Source organism: Ipomoea nil, unplaced genomic scaffold (assembly GCF_001879475.1).
Source record: "Ipomoea nil cultivar Tokyo-kokei standard unplaced genomic scaffold, Asagao_1.1 scaffold2759, whole genome shotgun sequence".
Classification (NCBI taxonomy): Eukaryota; Viridiplantae; Streptophyta; class Magnoliopsida; order Solanales; family Convolvulaceae; genus Ipomoea; species Ipomoea nil.
The window spans coordinates 2,005,709-2,026,795 of NW_017619187.1; the positions used below are offsets into that span (position 1 = coordinate 2,005,709).

Genomic DNA, 21,087 nt, shown 5'->3' on the forward strand with positions numbered 1-21,087 from the left:
ATATCTTATATTAACATATAAAAATGAACAAAAATGAGTAACATAACCTAAATTAACACATAAATCTTTAGATTAATATTTTTAAAAAAAGTTACCGATTCTATTACATTTATACTTTCTCAAGCGGTTGAAATACAAAGAGTCAACATCACCTAGACTGGGGCTTGATCTCATAACCTCCCATATAGGAGAGTCACTACATGCCATCTGAGCACAAGGTGTTTTGCATATTTTTAGATTAATTAGATGAGAGAAATTCAATTGATGGTTAAATCTCATCAAATTGATATTGAGATTAAATATAAAAATCTTATTATTGTCAATGGACCAAAAAATAAATGTAATTAGTACTCCTTCAATAAATTTCATAATTATAAATTTATTTTCCTTTTGATACATTATTAAAACTGAAATGAAAAGCAGCACAATAAAGTCAGACACTTTAGTATCATAGACTCCATAACCTTAGGGGTTAGGATGCAACATCATCAAATGCATGAAACTTTCTGGTAAATCATCTACCATTGTTGTACCATACCCTAACCACTAAAGTTCCCTACATTGACTAAACAGTATGTACACTTGTTTGAGTTGTTTCATTCATAAAGTGTGTCATACATTTTTTTTCTTTATCCTACTATATTTCAGGATCAATTTCTTACAATCAGTTATAAAATAATAATAATAATAATAATAATAATAATAATAATAATAATAATAATAATAATAATAATAATAATAATAATAATAATAATAATAATAAAACTTCTCTTATTTTCATCTCATTCATTATTACCTAATTTCACTGTTGTTTTAGAGTTCAACTTTATTACCCATATATGCATTTCGGACTCATTTGTCTGGACTAATCTCAGCACTTTCCTAAACTTTTTTGTGGTAAAACCGTAAACCTATTTATTACACACAAGGAAAAAAGTTAAATGTTCCCTCAAATTATATATGTACCTTGTGGTCTATTGGCACGAAATTATTCTCCCAGATGGGAGGTTATGGGATGTGTTCGATTTTTAGTGGGAGTGGTATTGACTCTTTGTGCTTCAATAAGTTGAGAAAATAGTTATGAACATATATTACATTGTAGTAGAGTCAGTAGTACTAAACAAAACAAAAAAAAAACAAAAAAACAAAAAAAAAACAAAAAAAAACATGTAACTACAATTAGGCTACTAAATTATTAAAAGTTTCAATTAGACCTCTTTACTTTTTCAAATTGATACAATTAAGTTGATTAGCCGATTACCAAAACTAAAATGTGCTTATGTAGCATTTTATTCAAATAATAAGTTAAATGTGATTACTATACATGGCATCCATGTGTGATACTTAAGATTGTAGTGACATCTTCATTCAAATAAATAAACTAAAAAATAAATTATTATTATTATTTTAAAAAAAAAAGAGTAAAAACTTTGGACGAAAAAGCCAACAAGGCTTCTCCATTCGAAGTATAGGGGTAGCAACGTGGGTTGAGGCAACAAACCGATCCTAAACCACCCCATGATGAGGCGAGTTAAGGGCTTAAGGCAAAAAAATTTGACCTGTAAAGAAGTAATCCTTACATGGATTTTTTTTTTTTTTTTTTTCAAAAATGAAATGTTTGGAGGCTTATTCTAGTATTTGTATACATTTAATACACACATACATTTTAAGTTTGCATTGAAACCTCTAATATGGAGTCTATTTATTTGAATAAAAATGCCAACAAGGATTCTAGGTTAGCACTAACTAAGGCTTTAGGTCATATTTAACTCATTTATACTTGGATTTTACATACTCATTGGCTCAATTGCATCAATTTGACGGGTTAATAGATTCAATTGAATTAATTTGAACAGTTGAATGTCTAATTAAAATTTTCTTATAATCTAAATATTTAATTATTATTTCTAAGTATAATTTGAGCCCTATTTTACCCCTTTTCCATTACACCTATTTTCACCATAAACGTCTAAAACTACCCAACTTTTAGGGGGCGTTTGGTTCAGGTTATATAAGATAATCAATGTTATATTTGCTTGGTAATATAAGATTCTTATGTTTGGTTTAGGTTATGTAACTTTCCCAGGGAATGTCAGATAAATTCCGTATTAAGTTTTTAGCTATTGGAATGGAATGTGAGATACCCTCCAATTTCTTAGGTAATCTCACATTCCCTTGTCTTATGACTAATGGTGGGTTTTGGACGTTTTAATCAATTTATCTTATTACCGTTATCTTATTTACATATATTAGTTTTAAACTAAACACAAGAATCTAACATTCCCAGCAATCTAACATTCTCTAAGACAATCTAACATTCCGTGAAGCAAACGCCCCTATAGCAGTCATTCTACTACTAGCTTTTCACACTTCAAGCACCACACCTCACTTGCCAAAATTTTAGTAACCCATTCATAATATATTGTAATATTTTTTAAAAATATATATATTATAATTAATTTTATAACAAAGTGGAAATAAAAAAAATTCATGTCTACATTAAAATATTATCAAAATTAATTTTCAAATTATTAAAAGTGAAAATATCTAGTGAAACCAAAAGTATGAAAATTTATATTTGAGTAATTTGTAAAATTGTAAAAAATGATATCATAGCAGCGCACATATATCGTGACGAAATAGAGTAATTGGTAGTCATGTCAATATGTATGTTCATCAAGAACATGGGATGAGTTCTTTTGTGTTTCCTTTAATTTGGTGGCTATCCAATTGGCCGTTTTGATGGATGATTGCACCAGTTTGTTGTGACTGAGAAGAATTTCATCTTAGTAGTGTAATTTTGTTTTCTTGAAGTCCCCTTCTTTTGATCCCAAAGTTTTCTTGAATTCCCCTTTCTTTTGATCCCAAAGAAAAAAAAAATTGTTATGTTAAAGTAATTACCCAAAATTATCCATTAGCTAAAATTGGCAATATAATAATGAACAAAAATCACTTATAATCATAGTCATGTGACCAACACCATTATGGTGGATTAATAACAAGATTGCATAATGAGTATCTATGATGGACCAAATATCTCATATTTGAGTATGGAGATCATTGGCATTTTATGTGTTATTATACTGCTATCCAATATATAAATCTCATTGTTCACTCCTAAAAAAGGTACGGAGTATGTTCTTTGTAACTATAATATATTTCAAGAATTTACTCCGTATATGTTATTTGACAGAAATTTAGAACTATAAAAATAAAATATGTGAGTTTAAAATAAAACCAATAAAAAGATATGTTGGGTGTGTTTACTAATTAATGAAAAAATTTACAATTTTTCTAGAGAAATAAAAATAAAGAATAAATTTACTTGTACATATATAAAACAAAATGGATTGAGAATGAAGAATGAAACATTGAAAAACAAAATTAAAAATAATAATAATAATACAACTAACCGGTCATTGTTTTTCACAAATTTACTTTAAACCTTTCGTTTTTTAAATGACTAGGGAAACCTGTAATCACTATCTGAGAATGCACTTTGGATAAATAGATTCCACTTTTGTGCAATAGCCTACAAATTGTACTAGAAAGATCTTGTGCTATAGACTCAATCGAGAGAGTATTGACAATAACCGAACTCGTGAATTGAGATAATGTGGTAAAAATGCAATTGAAGTAATATAGTTGTTCTAATTTCAACGTTATTCTTCAAATCTTCAAATTATATTATAATTTGAAGGAATAAGGTTCAAATTGGCCATTGAACGTAACCTGAAAATGCAATTAGGCCACTGAATGAAAAAAAAAAAGTGCAATTAGGCCACTGAATACTCCAAATGTACGCAATTTCACCTGATAGCAAGTTACCATCAATTTTAGCAGGTTACCTGCTTACGTGGCAGCTGAGTTGGCATTTTTAATAATTTTTAAATAATTTTTAATAAAGTTTAATAATAAAGTTTTTTTTTAAAAAAAATTATTTAAAACAAATTTATTTTTTTTCAATTTTTTTTAAATATTATTAAAAGTTATTAAAAATTATTTAAAAATTATTAAAAATGCCAACTCAGCTGCCACGTAAGCAGGTAACCTGCTAAAATTGGAGGTAACCTGCTATCCGGTGAAATTGTATACATTTGGAGTGTTCAGTGCCTAATTGCACATTTTTTGGTGTTCAATGGTCTAATTGCATCTTTTTTTTCGTTCAGTGGCTTAATTGCATTTTCAGGTTACGTTCGGTGGCCAATTTGAACCTTATTCCTAATTTGAACGTCTCCCAAAAGGAGCAATATGATCTAATTTCATCCATATGGTGTCAAAAACGTGTTCAACAAATTCAAGAGGAACTTGTACGTAATTGATAGGTCATTCTGTCATGCAGGTAATTAAGTTGGACGAAGATCGACTTGCAGAGTGAAAATAATAATAATAATAATAATAATAATAATAATAATAATAATAATTAGAAAATTAGATAAAATAGCATGTTAAGTGATCATTTTGAGACAATGAGATCTATTTTGAATTTGGTTCTAGTCAAAGTCTATTTAGGTCACTTAAGTAAGAGTTTAATTTGCTATATTATACATTTAAAATGAATAATGGTAAATGAAAAATTGATTTTGCAAAGACAAAATTTTTGTGGAGTCCACTGGATGGGGAAAGGAGAGAAAGTACAAACGCAACATGCACGTGTGGGAAAATGTTACATCCAATTGGGCGCGTAGAGAAATTGTTTTTTTTTCTTTTTTTTTTTTGTCATGATTTTTTTTCTCCTTTTTCCTCTTATCTCTTCCCTATCTCTCTACATGGAACTGAAAAAACCCATCAAAATATTCAAAGTGATGAGGTTGCCCTTACGGGTCTATGTTAAAGTGCATGAAGAAATATGTGTCATAAATGATGTGACATTAAATAGTTGGAAATATTGTGATAATCGTAAAGAAATGGTTTGCTTGTGAAAATTAGGTTACCAAATACACACAAACTATACACGTAAGGTTACTTGCGTTTTATTTTATTTTATTTTATTTTTTAAAAAATTAATAATAGCTCTTGGGTTATTGGATATTATTTGTTCGATTTGTAAATATTGAGTTCGAGAAAATTTTAATTTTGATCACACAATTATAAGGGTTTTGTTAATTTCAGCACATAATTTTTAAAAGTGTCAATTTAATATCTTGAGTATGTAATTTTTGTCAATTTTGATCACTTCGGTCAAATTTAGCCAGAAAATTTTAATCCAATATTTAGTCTAAAATCTGAGGGGCAAAATTGTCTGTTCAAATTTTTTCTCCTAATTGGTGTTGACTGTAGAATCTCTTCAGACGGTAATGGTTCAAGTTCTCATCGGAAAGCCACGCCTGGTGGGTGGAGTTTCCTGTCACGCTATTCACCACCGACACGATCACCGTGCTCAGATAGTACCCCATGGCCAGCGACGTTGCCAGCGATCTCATGCTTGCCGGCGCCTCGGAGAAGAAGAACTCCATTAACCTGGCGAGCGTGAACAAATCCGCCGACCCCAGGAAAAGTTACTGGAACGCGATCCAGAGGAAGGAAATGGGTAGCGGGTCGCGCGAGACCCGATCCGACCGCGACACGATGACGCTTGACTTCGACAACGGCCGCGACGGCCATGGCGGCGATGGAGAGGACCAGCCCGGCGCCGACGCGCTGGAGGTGGGAGATCCCCATCTCCGTCTTGGTAATTCTTCGTAGGTCAGCGCCAGGACCATCGTAAAAATGATTGGAAAAACAGGGAAGGACGCCGGCGGGGCTTTCAGGGACCCGAGCTTCGTGTCCATGGTGGCCGCCTGTTGAACCGAGAACGTTGAAAACTGGGCTAAACAGCAATTCAGCATGATGGTGCAGGCGAAAACAGGGAGGATTTTGATCATTTGATTTTGACGTCTCCAACCTGCTGGACTGTGCATTCGAGTTTATTACAGGCTGGCATGTTTAGCACAGCGTTGTTTAGAAATTTCAGACTTTTCGACGGTTCATGCCCAGGTTCGACGACGTTTTTGGTGGTAAATGTGTCTGAACCGGGTCAACAACTTCATTCGGTCAACACCAATTAGGAGAAAAGATGGAAAAGACTATTTTGCCCCTCAAATTTTAGACTAAATGTTGGATTAAAATTTTTAGGCCAAATTTGGCCGGAGTGACCAAAATTGACAAAATTTACATATTCAAGGTACTAAATTGACACTTTTAAAAATTAGGTGCTGAAATTAACAAAGCCCCTATAAACATGTGACCAAAATTGAAATTTTCTCTATTCAGTTACTTAATTCTTATGCAACAATGACATTTTTTTTTCTATTAGTGTTTTTATTATTATTATTATTATTATTATTATTATTATTATTATTATTATTATTATTATTATTATTATTATTATTATTATTATTATTATTATAACATTACTTTAATAAATGATAACATATGGGCAAATTATGATGTAGACTCGGGTCCAAAATGACGCCGTCTGAATTTTGAAAAAAAAAATTACTTTCTTCCTTGCCGTTTGTCTTCTGAAATCGTCCCTCTATATTTACAATTTTTGAACTATATATTCACAATTTTAGAATTTTATATTCACAATTTTAGATCTCAGTATACAAAATTAAAGAACTCAATATTAACAATTGCAGAACTCTATATTTACAATTTCATAACTCTATATTCACAATTAAAGTTCTCTATATTCACAATTACAGAACTCTATATTCAACAGTATAACACAATTTTTGAACTCTATATTCACAATTTTTGAACTTTATATTCACACACACAAAAAAAAAAATATCATAGGCTGAGAAAACAGTGCCACTAATAGCACCGTTATTCTAGACACGCGTTTTGGACATGGGTCCACCTTGACAAATTTGCAAGGTGGATCCGCGTCCACGGCATAACAATTGACAAATTTGAGGGTTGGGGTGGGATACGGGCCGGGTCGAAAAAGGGCCATGTTTGAAAATTCTCCAACTTAGCCCGTCTAAAAATAAACATTCATTTGCAGTCGAACCAACCTTTTGATCCAAATATTCATTTATTCATTTACTCTTTATACTGACCACAATGGGAGTCGAACCCACGACCTTCTGATCCGAAGTCAGACGCGCTAATCCACTGCGCTATGCGGCCAGATTGAATCTTGAATACTTTTCAATGAAAAAATTGAACTTTTAGAGTTTTATTACTAGCAAATTTTGTTCCTATATATTATGGTTGTCACCATTTATAGTCATCAAGTTGTTAACAAAATAGCACTTTTGCTCTTTCTGTTAAATGTTAATATATCTGTCAAAATTTTAAATCAAACCAAACAGTGAAGTTTAAAGTTGTGAACTGATGGACTTTGGAATTTCAGAGCGGAGAAATGAAATTAACTAATTAGAGAAGACATATTGTGAAGACTTTGGACTTCACTCTTGTTAATTTTAGGCTGTTTACTTTCTTTTTCTTTTTATACATTAAAATTTTATTTAGATTAGGTTAATCCTAAACCTCAGAATTCTTGCTCAAGTGTAGCTAGAGCCGCAGGGCCGTTTGCAATGTCTTAATTTTAGACGTACCCTTTTTTCAAAAATTTCTCGGTCAAATTTGGTCGGACTTACTAAAATTGATAAAAATTACATACTCAATGTACTAAATTGATATTTTTGAAAATTAGGTGCTGAAATTAACAAAACCCCTATAGTTGTGTGACTAAAATTGAAATTTTATCTATTGAGTTACTTAATTCTTATGCAACAATGACATTTTTTTCTATTAGTGCTTTATTATTATTATTATTATTATTATTATTATTATTATTATTATTATTATTATTATAACACTACTTTAATAAATGATAACATATGGGCAAATTATGATGTAGACTCGGGTCCAAAATGACATTGTTTTGAAGCAAAATGATGTCGTCTGAATTTTGAAAAAACAAATTACTTTCTTCCTTGCTGTTTGTCTTCTGAAATCATTCCTCTATATTCATAATTTTTGAACTCTATATTCACAATTTTAGAACTCTATATTCACAATTTGAGATCTCAGTATACAAAATTAAAGAACTCAATATTAACAATTGCAGAACTCTATATTTACAATTTCATAACTCTATATTTTCAATTACAGAACTCTATATTCAACAGTATAACACAATTTTTGAACCTATATTCACAATTTTTGAACTCTATATTCACAAATTTTGAACTCTATATTCACAAATTTTGAAGTCTATATTCACAAAAAAAAAAAATATCGTAGGCTGAGGAAACAGTACGACTAATGGCACCGTTATTCTAGACACGCGTTTTGGACCTGGGTCCACCTTGACAAATTTGCAAAGTGGATCCGCGTCCATGGCATAACAATTGACAAATTTGAGGGTGGGGGTGGGATACGGGTTATACGGGCCGGGTTGAAAAATGACCATGTTTGGAAATTCTCCAACTTAGTCCGTCTAAAATAAGTATTCATTTGCGATCGAACCCACGACCTTCTGATCCAAATATTCATTTACTTTTTATATTGACCACAGTGGGAGTTGAACCCACGACCTTCTAATTCAAAATCAAATGCACTAATCCACTGTGCTATGCGGCCAGATTGAATCTTGCATACTTTTCAATGCAAAAATTGAACTTTTAGAGTTTTAGTACTAGCAAATTTTGTTCCTATATATTATGGTTGTCACCATTTTTAGTCATCAAGTTATTAACAAAATAGCACTTTTGCTCTTTCTGTTAAATGTTAATATATCTGTCAAAATTTTAAATCAAACCAAACAGTGAAGTTTAAAGTTGTGAATGGATGGACTTTGGAATTTCAGAGGAGAGAAATGAAATTAACCAATTAGAGAAGACATATTGTGATGACTTTTGACTTCACTCTTGTTAATTTTAGGCTTTTTACTTTCTTTTTCTTTTTATACATTAAATTTCTATTTAGATTAGGTTAATCCTAAACCTCAGAATTCACTCTTGTTAATTTTAGGCTTTTTACTTTCTTTTTCTTTTTATACATTAAATTTCTATTTAGATTAGGTTAATCCTAAACCTCAGAATTCTTGCTCAAGACTAGCTAGAGCCGTAGGGCCGTTCCAATAAAAATTAGGACCTTGTGCAATGTCTTAACTTTAGACGTACCCTTTTTTTCAAAAATTTCAATATATAAATGGTTGTTCAAAAAGTTGTATCAAAATATAAATATTGTATAAAGAAAAACATAATTGCAATTCCCCCAACCAAATGCTCTACTCAATGTACACCAATTTATCAATATTGATTAAAAAAGTCTATATTGATAATTAATTAAATGCAAACATATATATTTTCATACACTAAAAAAGTTTTTTATATTTTATTTATGAGCACAACGTTCGATATCATCATTAGTTAATCATTTGACTTTACAATTGTATTAACAATCATTTACCAACTCTTCTAAGGCTATGTTACACATATTAACATATTACAGTTAATTTTTTAATTTTATTTATTATTATTTTTTTATACTTAGGTGATCCCAATTTCGTCAGATTAATTCTAAGTTCACAGTACCACAGTTCTTAGAGTCACTGCAGAGGTAAATCGCGAGTCATGCAATCAGCCTATCAGTCATATCCTAATTTTCATGTGCGAATTTTTAAATTTTATAATTACACTAGTAAGCTGCTTACTAACTACGTTAATATACTAAATTCTTTATTTTATGTTTTCCAATATAAGGTAAATATGTTTTAATTTATTATTTTCTTTTTCGATTAACTTTACAATTGATTAACGCAATTATATTTTATTACTAGTTTTTTACGCGCATTGCGCGATTGGGATAATGCCCAATGTTTTTTTTTAAAAATAAGTACTTTAAAGTATATATATATATATATATATATATATATATATATATATATATATATATATATATATATATATATATATATATATCAATGCAAGATTATATTGGAATTGATCATGCATATATAATTGAATGTTAAATTTGCCTATTTAAATAGGTAATTATAAGTTTACAAATGCAAGATAATATAGTCAAGATTGATTATAACTGTTAATAAAATAATTGTATAGGTACGGTTGAAACCAAATACGGGACATAAGGGAGATCAAATAAAAATTAAGGCATAAAATATTAAATATATACTAATATTGAAGAGCTTGCGAGGTAGTTTCCCACTTCAATTTGTTGTGTGATTTTAATACTCTTTTTGTCAATAAATTCCCAAGTAGTTAATATGATTGGCTTAATTATATATATTTTTATATTTTTATTTTTTTAAAACTATTATTATTATTATTATTATTATTATTATTATTATTATTATTAAATATATGTATACCGTACCCTTAGGTCATTTTACATGTTAATCTAAACAGTTAATTTTTTCAAATATCTTTTTACCAATCGTTGATATAATTCGATGGTCAAATCCGCTAACGCTAACCGCTAACTGTTGATTGTCAAACAAAGACATTGCGAGATAGTTCTCACTTTAATTTGTTGTGTGATTTGAATACTCTATTTGTCAACAAATCCTTCAAGTAGTTAATATGATTGGCTTTATTAATTATATCTTTTTAATTTTTTCATGGTATTAATAAAATACTTTGTAAATAAATACATAGCATTATTTTGTATTATAACTTTGATATTTAATTAAAAAAATAGTGCACAAAAAAGAAGACAATAGACTATGTAGTGAATATAATTAATTACATTGGAGAAAAATAAAGACAATATAACTAATAAAATTATTTTTCTTAATTAATTTATTGATAATGAATAATTTTTTTTAATAAAGATATTGTAGGGACAATGTAGCGAATATAATCAATTGATGAATTTGAATGTAAATAATTTTTATATTGAAGAAAAATAAAGACAATATAACTAATGAAATTATTTCTCTTATTTAATTTATTGATAATGAATAATCTTTTTTGAATAAAGACATTGTAGACACATAATTCTAAATTAACGAAACGCATATGTATTATTTTTTTGTTGTAGCTACTAAATTATTATTTATTATAATTTAATAAGAGTAAAATAGAGTACTAATTATGCCAACTTTGATTGGGATGAGGTTCGAGCTTAAGACCTTTCTTATTGAAATCAATGGGTAAGTTAACGGTGAACTAACAGAATTTAATGGAAAAGATAATATTTAACGAAAAAGTTAACGGATAATCATATTCATTAGGGATAAATTGGGAAATCTTATGGAAAAATTAAAATCTGATAAATCTGAGCCATTTATTTGATTAAAAAATTTGACCGCCATTTTTTCTACCCATTATAGGCCTAACTCTCTTGAGCTCTTATTAGTATAGTAGATATGTAGAAAACATGCAGCAACAATCACATTCTTTAGTGGGTGCTAAAATATTCTTAAAATATACTCCGCATTACATATACACCGAAAGGTTAGAAAGATCGCACATAATAATTTTCAATCAATCAAAGCCGAAAGATGGGGTAGTGTAATTCTTGGTTCCTTTAACCGGGGATAAGGTGTAAAGGTGGGGACACAACAATCCTTGACTATTCCCATCCATTTACCAATCCGTCATTTTCTTTCGTCAAATCTTTAAGAAAAGTATGTTTTTGTTATTATCTTTTTTTTTTTCTTTTTCTTTTTTTTAGAAAAATGACACTTTTTCCATTTAAATTATATACTTATAGAATTGTTCCTCTTAAATTATTCATGTATTCATATTATGCCCTCAATTATTTCTAAAAGTTACGACTTTTTTCTTGATATATTAAATAGACATTTTTACCTTTAAAATAAATATATATTTTCTCTCTCCAACAAATTATTGCTTATATATAAGGATGACAACGGTTCAGTTCGAACCGAATCGAACACTATAGCAACCGAATCGAAAGATTTCGGTTATGATTCAGAACTAAAACTCAATATTTAGGTTTCGGTTTATTAAAATCACGAACAAAAAAAAAATGAATCTTCGAAATTGGAACAACTACTATCATTAGTTTAACATTAGAATTATAATATTTACAAATCGTGTATATTCATTTTCGTATTTATTTTGATTTTCACATATAAGTAGATATGACAACGATTCGGTTTGATTTTGAATTGGCGGTTCACGGTTTTGAATTCGATTTGAACCGCTGGTTCAAACCTTTTTTTTTTTAATTATATATTTTATTTTTAAAATAGTTTAAATTCAACAATTAATGTATTTTTTGTTTAGAACTGGAACCGGTAGTTCCGGTTAGCGATTTTAATAAAATGAAATCCAAATATTGGGTTCCGGTTCTAAATCATAACAAGAACATTTCAGTTTGGTTGTTACAGTGTCTAGTTCGGTTTGAACCAAATCGTAGTCATCCCTACATATAAGCAATAATTTGTTGGAAAAGAAAAATAAATTAAATATTTATTTTAAGGCTAAAGATGTCCACTTTAAGAATAATTGAAGGACTAATATAGTGAAGGTAAATTATGCCCTGGAAACGTGTTCACCATGGGTCCAAAAGGCGCCATTTTTACGTTAAAAAAAAATTTCGCGAATGTGGTGTTAATGGCGCGCGTTTGGTCAGATTATGAATTTTCTGTTATGAGATTATGAATGTACTGTAAATTCATAATCTCATAACAGAAAATTCATAATTTATGAATGTTGAAGCAGCTTGCGCTACAGAGGAGCAGCCATGGTTTCGGACGAGAATGTGTAAGCATGGTTCCAAAGTGAATGTGCAGGCATGTATTCATAATTTATGAATGTCCGAAATCATTGCTCACCTCAAATTAAAGTTAAACCGCGAAATTTGAAATGAAGAAGAAAAGTCACGCGATTAATTAAGGAAAAAAAAAAAAGATAACGGTGCACTAACACCGTTGGGACCGTGTTCACCATGAATGGTGAACACGGTTCTATGGCATAACGATTGTGTAGTGAATACATATATAATTCAAGGGAAAAAGTACTATAAGTATATAATTTAGGAAAAAAGTGTTATTATTATTATTTTTTATATATTTTCTTTAATTTATTATGGCTTGGGTTTAGAGGTTTAGTATTGCACGTGCATGAACATCCGAATCAAGCGGCACGTGAACAATAGGCAGCCTTCAGAAAGGTCTTATTCCATCGGTTAATGACCACTTTGGTACAAATTCAAACCAATTGGTAAAATAATTAGTTTGATAATTATAATTATTTGTAGTTATGAAACTCCATTAATCAATTACTATCAAAGCTTAAATATGTACATGTGTTAATGCATTATCTACATCAATATAGCGGAATCCTTCGTTTGACTTAATCTAAAAAGACTCACAATTTTTCTGTTTTAATTTTCACGCTATGTTAAAATCATGTTTTGATCTATTTTATTTATATTATATATGCTTGCAGATGAGTGTAAAGATTTTGTTATGCCCTTAGAGTCATTAACACCAATAACTTCAATTATAAATAAATACATTTCCTTGATTGATAAAATAAATATGATACTATTCCCCACACAAAATTATAACGACATATATCAATTAAGAAAAATACAATTAAGTTTAAAACTATGATAAAGAATACCTATAAACACCACCAATGTGCATAAACATATTGAATGTGAACAAAAATCTTATGATTGTATAGATGCAATTCCATTCTTACCCTTGAATTGCTAGATTCATTGTTTCTAGAGGGTACATCACAGAGGATAGAAATGAAACTACGCCATGAATCTCGGCAAATTATATCGTGCACCAGCATGTGTGTCCTGACCAAAACGACGTTGTTTTCCGTTTTTGCCGTTAATTTCTAAAAAAAAATTTAAAAAAATCTTTCTTTTGGATGTACAAAATTGTATAATAGAATACATATGTAACTCATAACATAATACACATAATCTAACATAATATATAATACACAAAAACTCTTAAAATAATACGCATAAACTCTTACAAAATACACATAAACACAAGTGTTAAAAAAAAAAAAAACTGTAACGGGATTGGACGAATGGAACGATGTCCGTCGCATCAACTTTCCATATAACTTATAAAAACATCTTCATTTTGGGTCATACGCACAATACATTGTGCGCTCCGGTGCTTGATATAAAGATTGATGAATCTCTAAAGAATAGAAATCCCATGAAATATTATAAGTAGAGAAAATAGAGTAGTTATGTTGTGCATCCGTATGCACCATGCATGGTGCATACGGATGCAAAAACGACATCGTTTTATTAAAAACGCGCGTCTCCCCTTAAAAAAAAGATCAGGTTCGATTCCCAGCAACAGCATTATGTTGTTCATTCATTATGGAATTTTAGTTCATAGATTATGGAATTTTAGTTCATAGATTATGGAATTATAGTTCATCGATTCTGGAATTGTAGTTCATCGATTCTGAAATTTTAATTCATAGATTATGGAATTTTAGTTCATTCTTTCTGGAATTTTTAGTTCATAGATTAGATTCTGGAATTTTAGTTCATAGATTCTGGAATTATAGTTAATCGATTCTGGAATTATAGTTAATCGATTCTGGAATTTTAGTTCATATGTTATTGCTGGGAATCGAACCTGAATTTTTTTTTTTTAAGGGGAGACGCGCGTTTTTAATAAAACGACGTCGTTTTTGCATCCGTATGCACCATGCATGGTGCATACGGATGCACAGCATAATTTGCCAGAGAAAATACACCTAAAAAGAAGAGGACACAGCAAACCTGGCCCAACTATAACAGCCCAGTAAACTGAATTAGCGGCCCACAGGCCTTAGTTTGAAAATGAATAGTAGTTGGCATAATCAATTTTGTACAATAGTTATAACATGGATAGAGTTCGCGTAGCAAGATGGATTTATACTATTGGGAAGAATATTTTACTTTTATTATATGGTAAGTTCACCATTATTATGTAATGTGATGTCATCTCAGTTATCATGTTTAAAAAAGTATATAATAGATACTACCTTATAAAAAAAAATATTATGAGTATTTCAAAAAAAAAATATTGTAAGTTAATTTTTAGTGTACAATAACTTATATGAACTTACAAGTTACAATAAACTAAATTATGTGTATGCAGTTAATATATTATGTACCTTCAATATATTTATAGGTGCAAAATTTGTTAGCTGAGAACACATAATATGTTAACTGCACGCACATAATTTTAATGTTGTCTGGAGTAAAATTCACAGTGCAAGGTTGATCTTGGTCCATGGTGTAACAATTCATTAATTGCCAACGAAAAAATTATATTGTGAATTATGGTCCAAATTGCAATGTAGACTATGAACAAATGTTCATTTTTAATATTCTAAAGGTATCTTTATTTACTTAAGTAATGTACCTTTAAAAAATAACAATTTTGTGTGTTAAGAATGTACTTTACGTCATCAGTTCTCCCAATCGTTATACCGTGCACCAGGGCACACATAGCACTGTGCGCCCCGCGCCTCCCAAAACGACGTCGTTTTATTAAGTTGTTAAAAAAAATTCCTCTGTTTCGAATGCACATAAACTCATAACAGAATACACATAATCTAACATAATACATAATACATAATACACATAAACTCATAACACAATACACAGAAACTTTTAACCAAATACACATAATGGGTTTGGTTAACAAAATATACATAAACTCTTAATTGAATACACATAAACTCATAACACAATACACATAAAATTTTAACTGAATACACATAATGAGGTTTCGTCTGTTCTGATAAATGGAATGACATCAACATGAATCGCGCGCGTTTGGTGCCCGGACGCACATTACTATGTGCGTCGTGGTGTACGATATAAATTGCCCAGATCTCCACCTTACAAGATGGACCATAATCTATGATATATTACTATAATGATTGTCCAATCAAATTGGTCATCACTTTTACTCACCATTCAAAAAAATGACATAAATTTAGTGGTGCAGTTGCTTAATTGTGACTGATACCCCAATTTGGTCTTCTGACATTTACATTTACATTTTCCTATTGTGTATCAGTAGTCCAACACTTATGGGACCACCCCACACCGTCTTTTTATGTTCTCTGCATACATTACCCAACAAGAAGCAAGAATCTTGTTGTCCCCACAGATCACAACACTATAAATCAAATGGCACAACTTGTTGTCACTCTATTGGGAAATTTCTGTGAATTTACAAAATCTTGGCCTGTTCTCTCCATATCTATCACTTGTTTCTTAGTTAATCAAGAAAATGATAACCACAAAATTGGAGTATAATCTTTTTCTATTATTAAGTGCATTGTTAAGACTACCCCAAAAAAATCTAGAAATGGTGAAGTAATTGTTGTAACAGCTTATGAAAATGAAATAACTATTCCTAATATTGGGGATACAGACCTCAGCAGAATTAAAGTGTTACTATCTTAAATGTATATGGATAGTTACGGTTACTATCTTAAACGTATATGAATAACTTTTTAATACATTATGTATCTCAATTTACGTTAAATTAATCCTAAACCCACAAGAATCATTCAAGATCGTACATGGATAATTTAACAAGACATCCAAGACTTTAAAGTTCCATTTTTGCAGAGGAACAAGAATTAGAACAGTATCGAACCTGTGATTTATCCTTTCACTATCCTGTCAGATCACAGTGTAAGATATTGAGGGCGAGAGAATTTCCCTTTGTGTAAGGAGAAATTAGATCAAGGAGAGAAGGAAAAGAAAGAAATCAAATGGAAATGTTTTCAGAACACAATGTAAATGACTGCATCAACATCCCTGCTAAGATTTCTACAGAGCTAATGTCATATAATTCAGTGGGGGAATTAGTCACAGTGTCCGATGATAGAAACCTGAATTACTCTGAAAATGCTGTCCCACCCTTATATGCCTATAATTCAGCGAGAGGATTAATTACTGTATCCAAAAATAGAAACCTGGGTTTACTCCCAAAATCAACATCCCTGCTAAGATTTCTACAGAGCTAATGTCATTCTCCCAGTGCACAAACAAAAATGTCACCTTCTCACGCTGCACATAAAATGCATCACCTCTTATGCCTAACCAATGTGCTTATCAGAATCTTCAATTCTATTCTGGTGGCTCTAAAGTCTCACAAAACCCACAAACAAGAACAAAAGGACAGCATTCAACTAGCAATTCAAAGGATAATACTTTTCTGTGTATTTATCTGCATAGTACAGCTGCAGAGGATAGCAATTTATCCCCTTCAAAACCAAACTTCTGAAAGAACTCAAGTGTTTGCAGATAATCTATCATCCCTTCTTTCAAAATGCATGTTAGAGCAAGTTATAGAGAAAGGAATTCACTAAGGATATGTTCTATTTCACAATCAAGTTAAGCTCTGTAGTTCACCAATCATGTGAAGAAAAAGAATGGGAATTCCAGAACTTTTTAGGTGATAAAACTAAGTAGTTAAATGTATGAGTTGATGCAAAAAGCACCAATCTTTGCCAGGTACATAATATAGGGAGATTGCCCATTGAAAGCAAAGACTAAATAGGGACTAAATTAAGATTAAGATTATGGGGTATATTAGCTAAAGTATCAAATTCTAGCTCCGATTAGCATTAGTTTCCTACTTGGTTTGTAACGGTGACGCCGAGCTTTCCGGCGACAATCACGGTGGTTACCATGTCAAGAAACATGCCGTGCTCAACCACACCGGCGAGCCTCAAGATCGCGTCGCTGGCGGCCTTCAAATCGCCCATTTCTTTCTTGAAATACAAATCGATGATGTAATTGCCATTGTCGGTAACGAAAGGCTGATTGGTATCGCCGGCGCCGGCGGTGGTTGTTGTTCTTAGCTTGGCTACACAACCGGCTTCCATGAACAGCATCTCGAGTCGTCGGAGGGTGAATTCCCAGCAGAAGGGGACGATCTCGACCGGCATCGCGAGCCCGCTGCCGCCCAAATGCCCCACGAGCTTGGACTCGTCGACGATCACCACGAATTTCTTGGACGCCGCCTCCACCATTTTCTCCCGGAGCAGCGACCCGCCCCGCCCCTTCACCAGGTTCATGTGCGGGTCCACCTCGTCGGCGCCGTCGATGGCCAGATCCAGAATCGGGTGCGCGTTCAAATCCGACAAGGGAATCCCCAGCGCCACCGCCTGCGCGTGGGTGGCCTTGGAGGTGGGTATCCCCACGATGTTCTCCAGCTTCCCCTGCCGCAAAAGCTCCCCGATGCGGTCCACGGCGTGCTTCGCGGTGGACCCCGTCCCCAATCCCACCACCATACCCGACTCCACATACTCCACCGCCTTATACGCCGCCAGCTTCTTCAACTCATCCTGGCTCAGCAAAACCGGGGAAATCTGCGCCGGCGCCGCCACCAACGGCTGCGGCTCCGCCGTCTTCTTCCGCTTCTCCGAAGCGGCAAAATGGCGGTAAGCGACAGCCATAGTCAAAAGAAGAAATCAAAAAAGAATGAAAAGAATTTGTATGGGCAGAAAAAGAGGCTATAACATGGTGAGGAGAGAAAAGATTAGGGAGTTTGGGGATGACGGAGGCGGGCATGGGGAGGGGTATAAATAGGGAAGAAAAGAAGAGAAATTATAGAATTAGGTTTTGGGAAAAAGTGACAAAAAAATGTTATCTTTTTGGAGAGGGAGGGAGGGAGGAGGAAGGCGTGAGTATTGTGCGGTGCAGATGGGAGAGAATCCAAATCCCAGCAAGCATCAAATTGGATCACGCATTCTTAGTAAGAGGAGAATTACAACTCTACCCAAATACGCGGAAAAAGTAATATAACCGGCATTTGGCCGGTCTGTTAAATTATTGAGTCATTGTACCCGCATGAGCATCTCAACTGGTAATAAATGTGAAAGTTTAGAACAATGGTCAGGGATTGAGTCTCATCAGCAGCAGTGTAGGAGCAACCTCTCAAAGTGAGGGGGTTCCTTGTGCGCAGTGAGCAAAGGTTTAGCCTATGTGGTTCATGTTCAGTTGAGTTACCATGATTTACATCTTCTCAAATGCTCTGTCGGGTTGGGGTTCAACATTTTGAAAGAATTATTGAATCATTGTGATTTACAATATTTCAAATATTCCGTTAGATTGGGGTGTGGAGGTCCTTGAGATTGGGGATTCAATTTGTTAGAGAAGTAATTTTTTATCGAACTTATAGAAGAAAATATATATTTAGATCTTGAATTATATTTTAATATAAATTCTGATTGTGTTTACACCTAATCCATCAATTATCATGAAAGCATGAAATTAAAGTAACGATTTTGATCATTTTACATTAATATTTCATTGGATTTCATTAGATTTGGAAAATAACAAATAGGGATGAGGATGACTATCATTGCCCACTACTTTGAACTTGGCCTCATGTGTGTAAGTAAAGAGTTGGTCTCAAACTCGCTTGGAGTTTGAGGATGCATGCATCTAGGGAGAATTCATATTACAACATAATAACTGGGCGTTTGGTTGTAAGGAATGAATTATGAAGAAAATAAATTGTAATTCGATGAAAAAAGATTAAGATGAGAATAAAGTATGAATTCAAATTACGTTGTTTGGTAGATAGAAATAGAATTATTGGAATTAAGAAGGAAATAAGTGGTATAAAGACTAAATTATCATTGTATAATAATAATAATAGTAATAATAACCAAGAATAATAGTGTCATTTCATCTATTTTTCCTTTCTCACATCTATCGAATTGCTATTCATGGAGGTACCCCATGAATTGCAATTCAACAAAAGGAGGAAAATACAATTCCCTCACGACAAGGATTTTTAGTTAAGATTCACAAAATTTCATAAAGACAATACTGGTGTTTATAGCCTCAATTGTAACGAGTTACGAATTATGCCTTTTAGCCTCTAAGCATTAATAGATGGTCTTAATTATGTATAGATGGGCTATGAATTGTATAGAGAAATTTCCACTTTTGGTCCAACGAGTATGAGATTATTTTCACATTTGATCCCTGATTATTAAAATTTTCAGATTTAGTCTCACGGCTTTTAAATGCCTACCACATTTGGTCCTTCAAATAAAAATTTCGGCCACAAGTGACTATTTTTCTTGCGAGTGAATTAATTTAAGGGTAAAATCCTACCACATTTGGTCCTTCAGATCAAAATGATGTTGTTATACATGCTGCATCAAGTAAAAGCTCCGAAGCGTTCTCAACATTAAGGTACCTCTTATCATTAGCACATTGAACTGGAAAATCTTTAAGCAAGCAACTAAATGCTCCCAGTTTACTGTCTTAGCCTTTGCAATTTCAAAAAAAAAAAAAAAATAGTTTACTGCTTCAAGTTGATGACAAGGGTACAACGTTCTAGATTTGAATTTACTCCATAGAAGCATTGTAGCTACTCATTTTGTGAATTTGTTAAACAAATAATTTACCTGAATCTAAATGTTGATTTATTTTGTATTGCTGCATTTTGACCTGCTAGACTCGTCGGGATCTAACTCAGTTTTCCTTCACGGTACTTGTTCAGGGAGGTGGTGTTGATGACTTCTTTTCACATATCATGTGTTGTTGTTGTGCATTAGTCCAAGAAAATGATAATTTTGCCCTTAAGTTAATTCACCCGTCGAAAAAATAGTCATTGGTGGTTAGAATTTTGATCTAAATGACCAAATATAATAGGAATTTAAAAGTCACAAAATTAAATCTGTAAATTTTAATAGTCAGAGATCAAATGTAAAAATGGTCTCATACTTGTGGGACTAAAAGTAAAAATTTCTCAATTGTATAGAAGTCCCTAACAGAGGGAAGAAAGACATGCCCTCAATTTTTAGGACACACGAACCATCATTATTAAAAGAGCTTTCTTACTAATCAAGTTCTAGAAAGATTCTTTTTAATCATGTTGTTTTACTTTATCATCATTTATTATATTTTTAGGTAGTATGTTACAAAATGGTGATATAAAATGGTCACACAAAGGCCACAGCCTCCAAAATATTTGTTTATTGGATAAGAAGTTGGACTTAAAACTTACTTCTAGCGTTAGGCTTTGACATTGATTGTGTACAAAAGAAAAGAGGATATATTGTTTGCACGGTTTAACTCAATGATTTAGTATATATATACAGTATTTGAGAGAAGAAGCTAATTAAGATT

At 31.9% G+C, this 21,087-nt stretch overlaps 2 protein-coding genes, 1 long non-coding RNA gene and 2 other non-coding genes across 5 annotated transcripts in view; 1 reads left to right on the plus strand and 4 right to left on the minus strand.

Moving 5' to 3' along the window:
- Positions 1–8,816, minus strand: part of LOC109156806 (sulfhydryl oxidase 2-like) — a 25,609-nt gene extending 16,793 nt beyond the window's left edge. Inside the window, exon 1 of the mRNA XM_019304659.1 lies at positions 8,775–8,816. The gene's annotated coding sequence lies outside the window, so the exon portion shown is untranslated. The remainder of the gene's footprint in view (positions 1–8,774) is intronic.
- LOC109156808 overlaps positions 1–16,300 on the plus strand; it is a 22,395-nt gene extending 6,095 nt beyond the window's left edge. Inside the window, exons 2-3 of the long non-coding RNA XR_002050117.1 lie at positions 14,753–14,758; positions 16,290–16,300. This is a non-coding gene — a long non-coding RNA (uncharacterized LOC109156808). The remainder of the gene's footprint in view (positions 1–14,752; positions 14,759–16,289) is intronic.
- TRNAR-UCG lies at positions 7,046–7,119 on the minus strand. The gene has a single exon. It is a non-coding gene; the product is annotated as a tRNA-Arg (tRNA).
- Positions 8,507–8,580, minus strand: TRNAQ-UUG. Its single transcript has one exon. It is a non-coding gene; the product is annotated as a tRNA-Gln (tRNA).
- A 1,015-nt stretch (positions 16,301–17,315) lies between the features above and the next one.
- On the minus strand, positions 17,316–18,636 carry LOC109156804 (probable ribose-5-phosphate isomerase 2). Its single transcript, XM_019304655.1, has one exon. It carries the CDS (start codon positions 18,393–18,395, stop codon positions 17,562–17,564), a length of 834 nt encoding a protein of 277 aa, XP_019160200.1. The 5' UTR covers positions 18,396–18,636; the 3' UTR covers positions 17,316–17,561.
- Positions 18,637–21,087: the final 2,451 nt, after the last annotated feature.

Bases quoted from the DNA above. Each gene is read 5' to 3' on its own strand.
- LOC109156804 (XM_019304655.1), bottom strand. From the start codon at position 18,395: ATGGCTGTCGCTTACCGCCATTTTGCCGCTTCGGAGAAGCGGAAGAAG.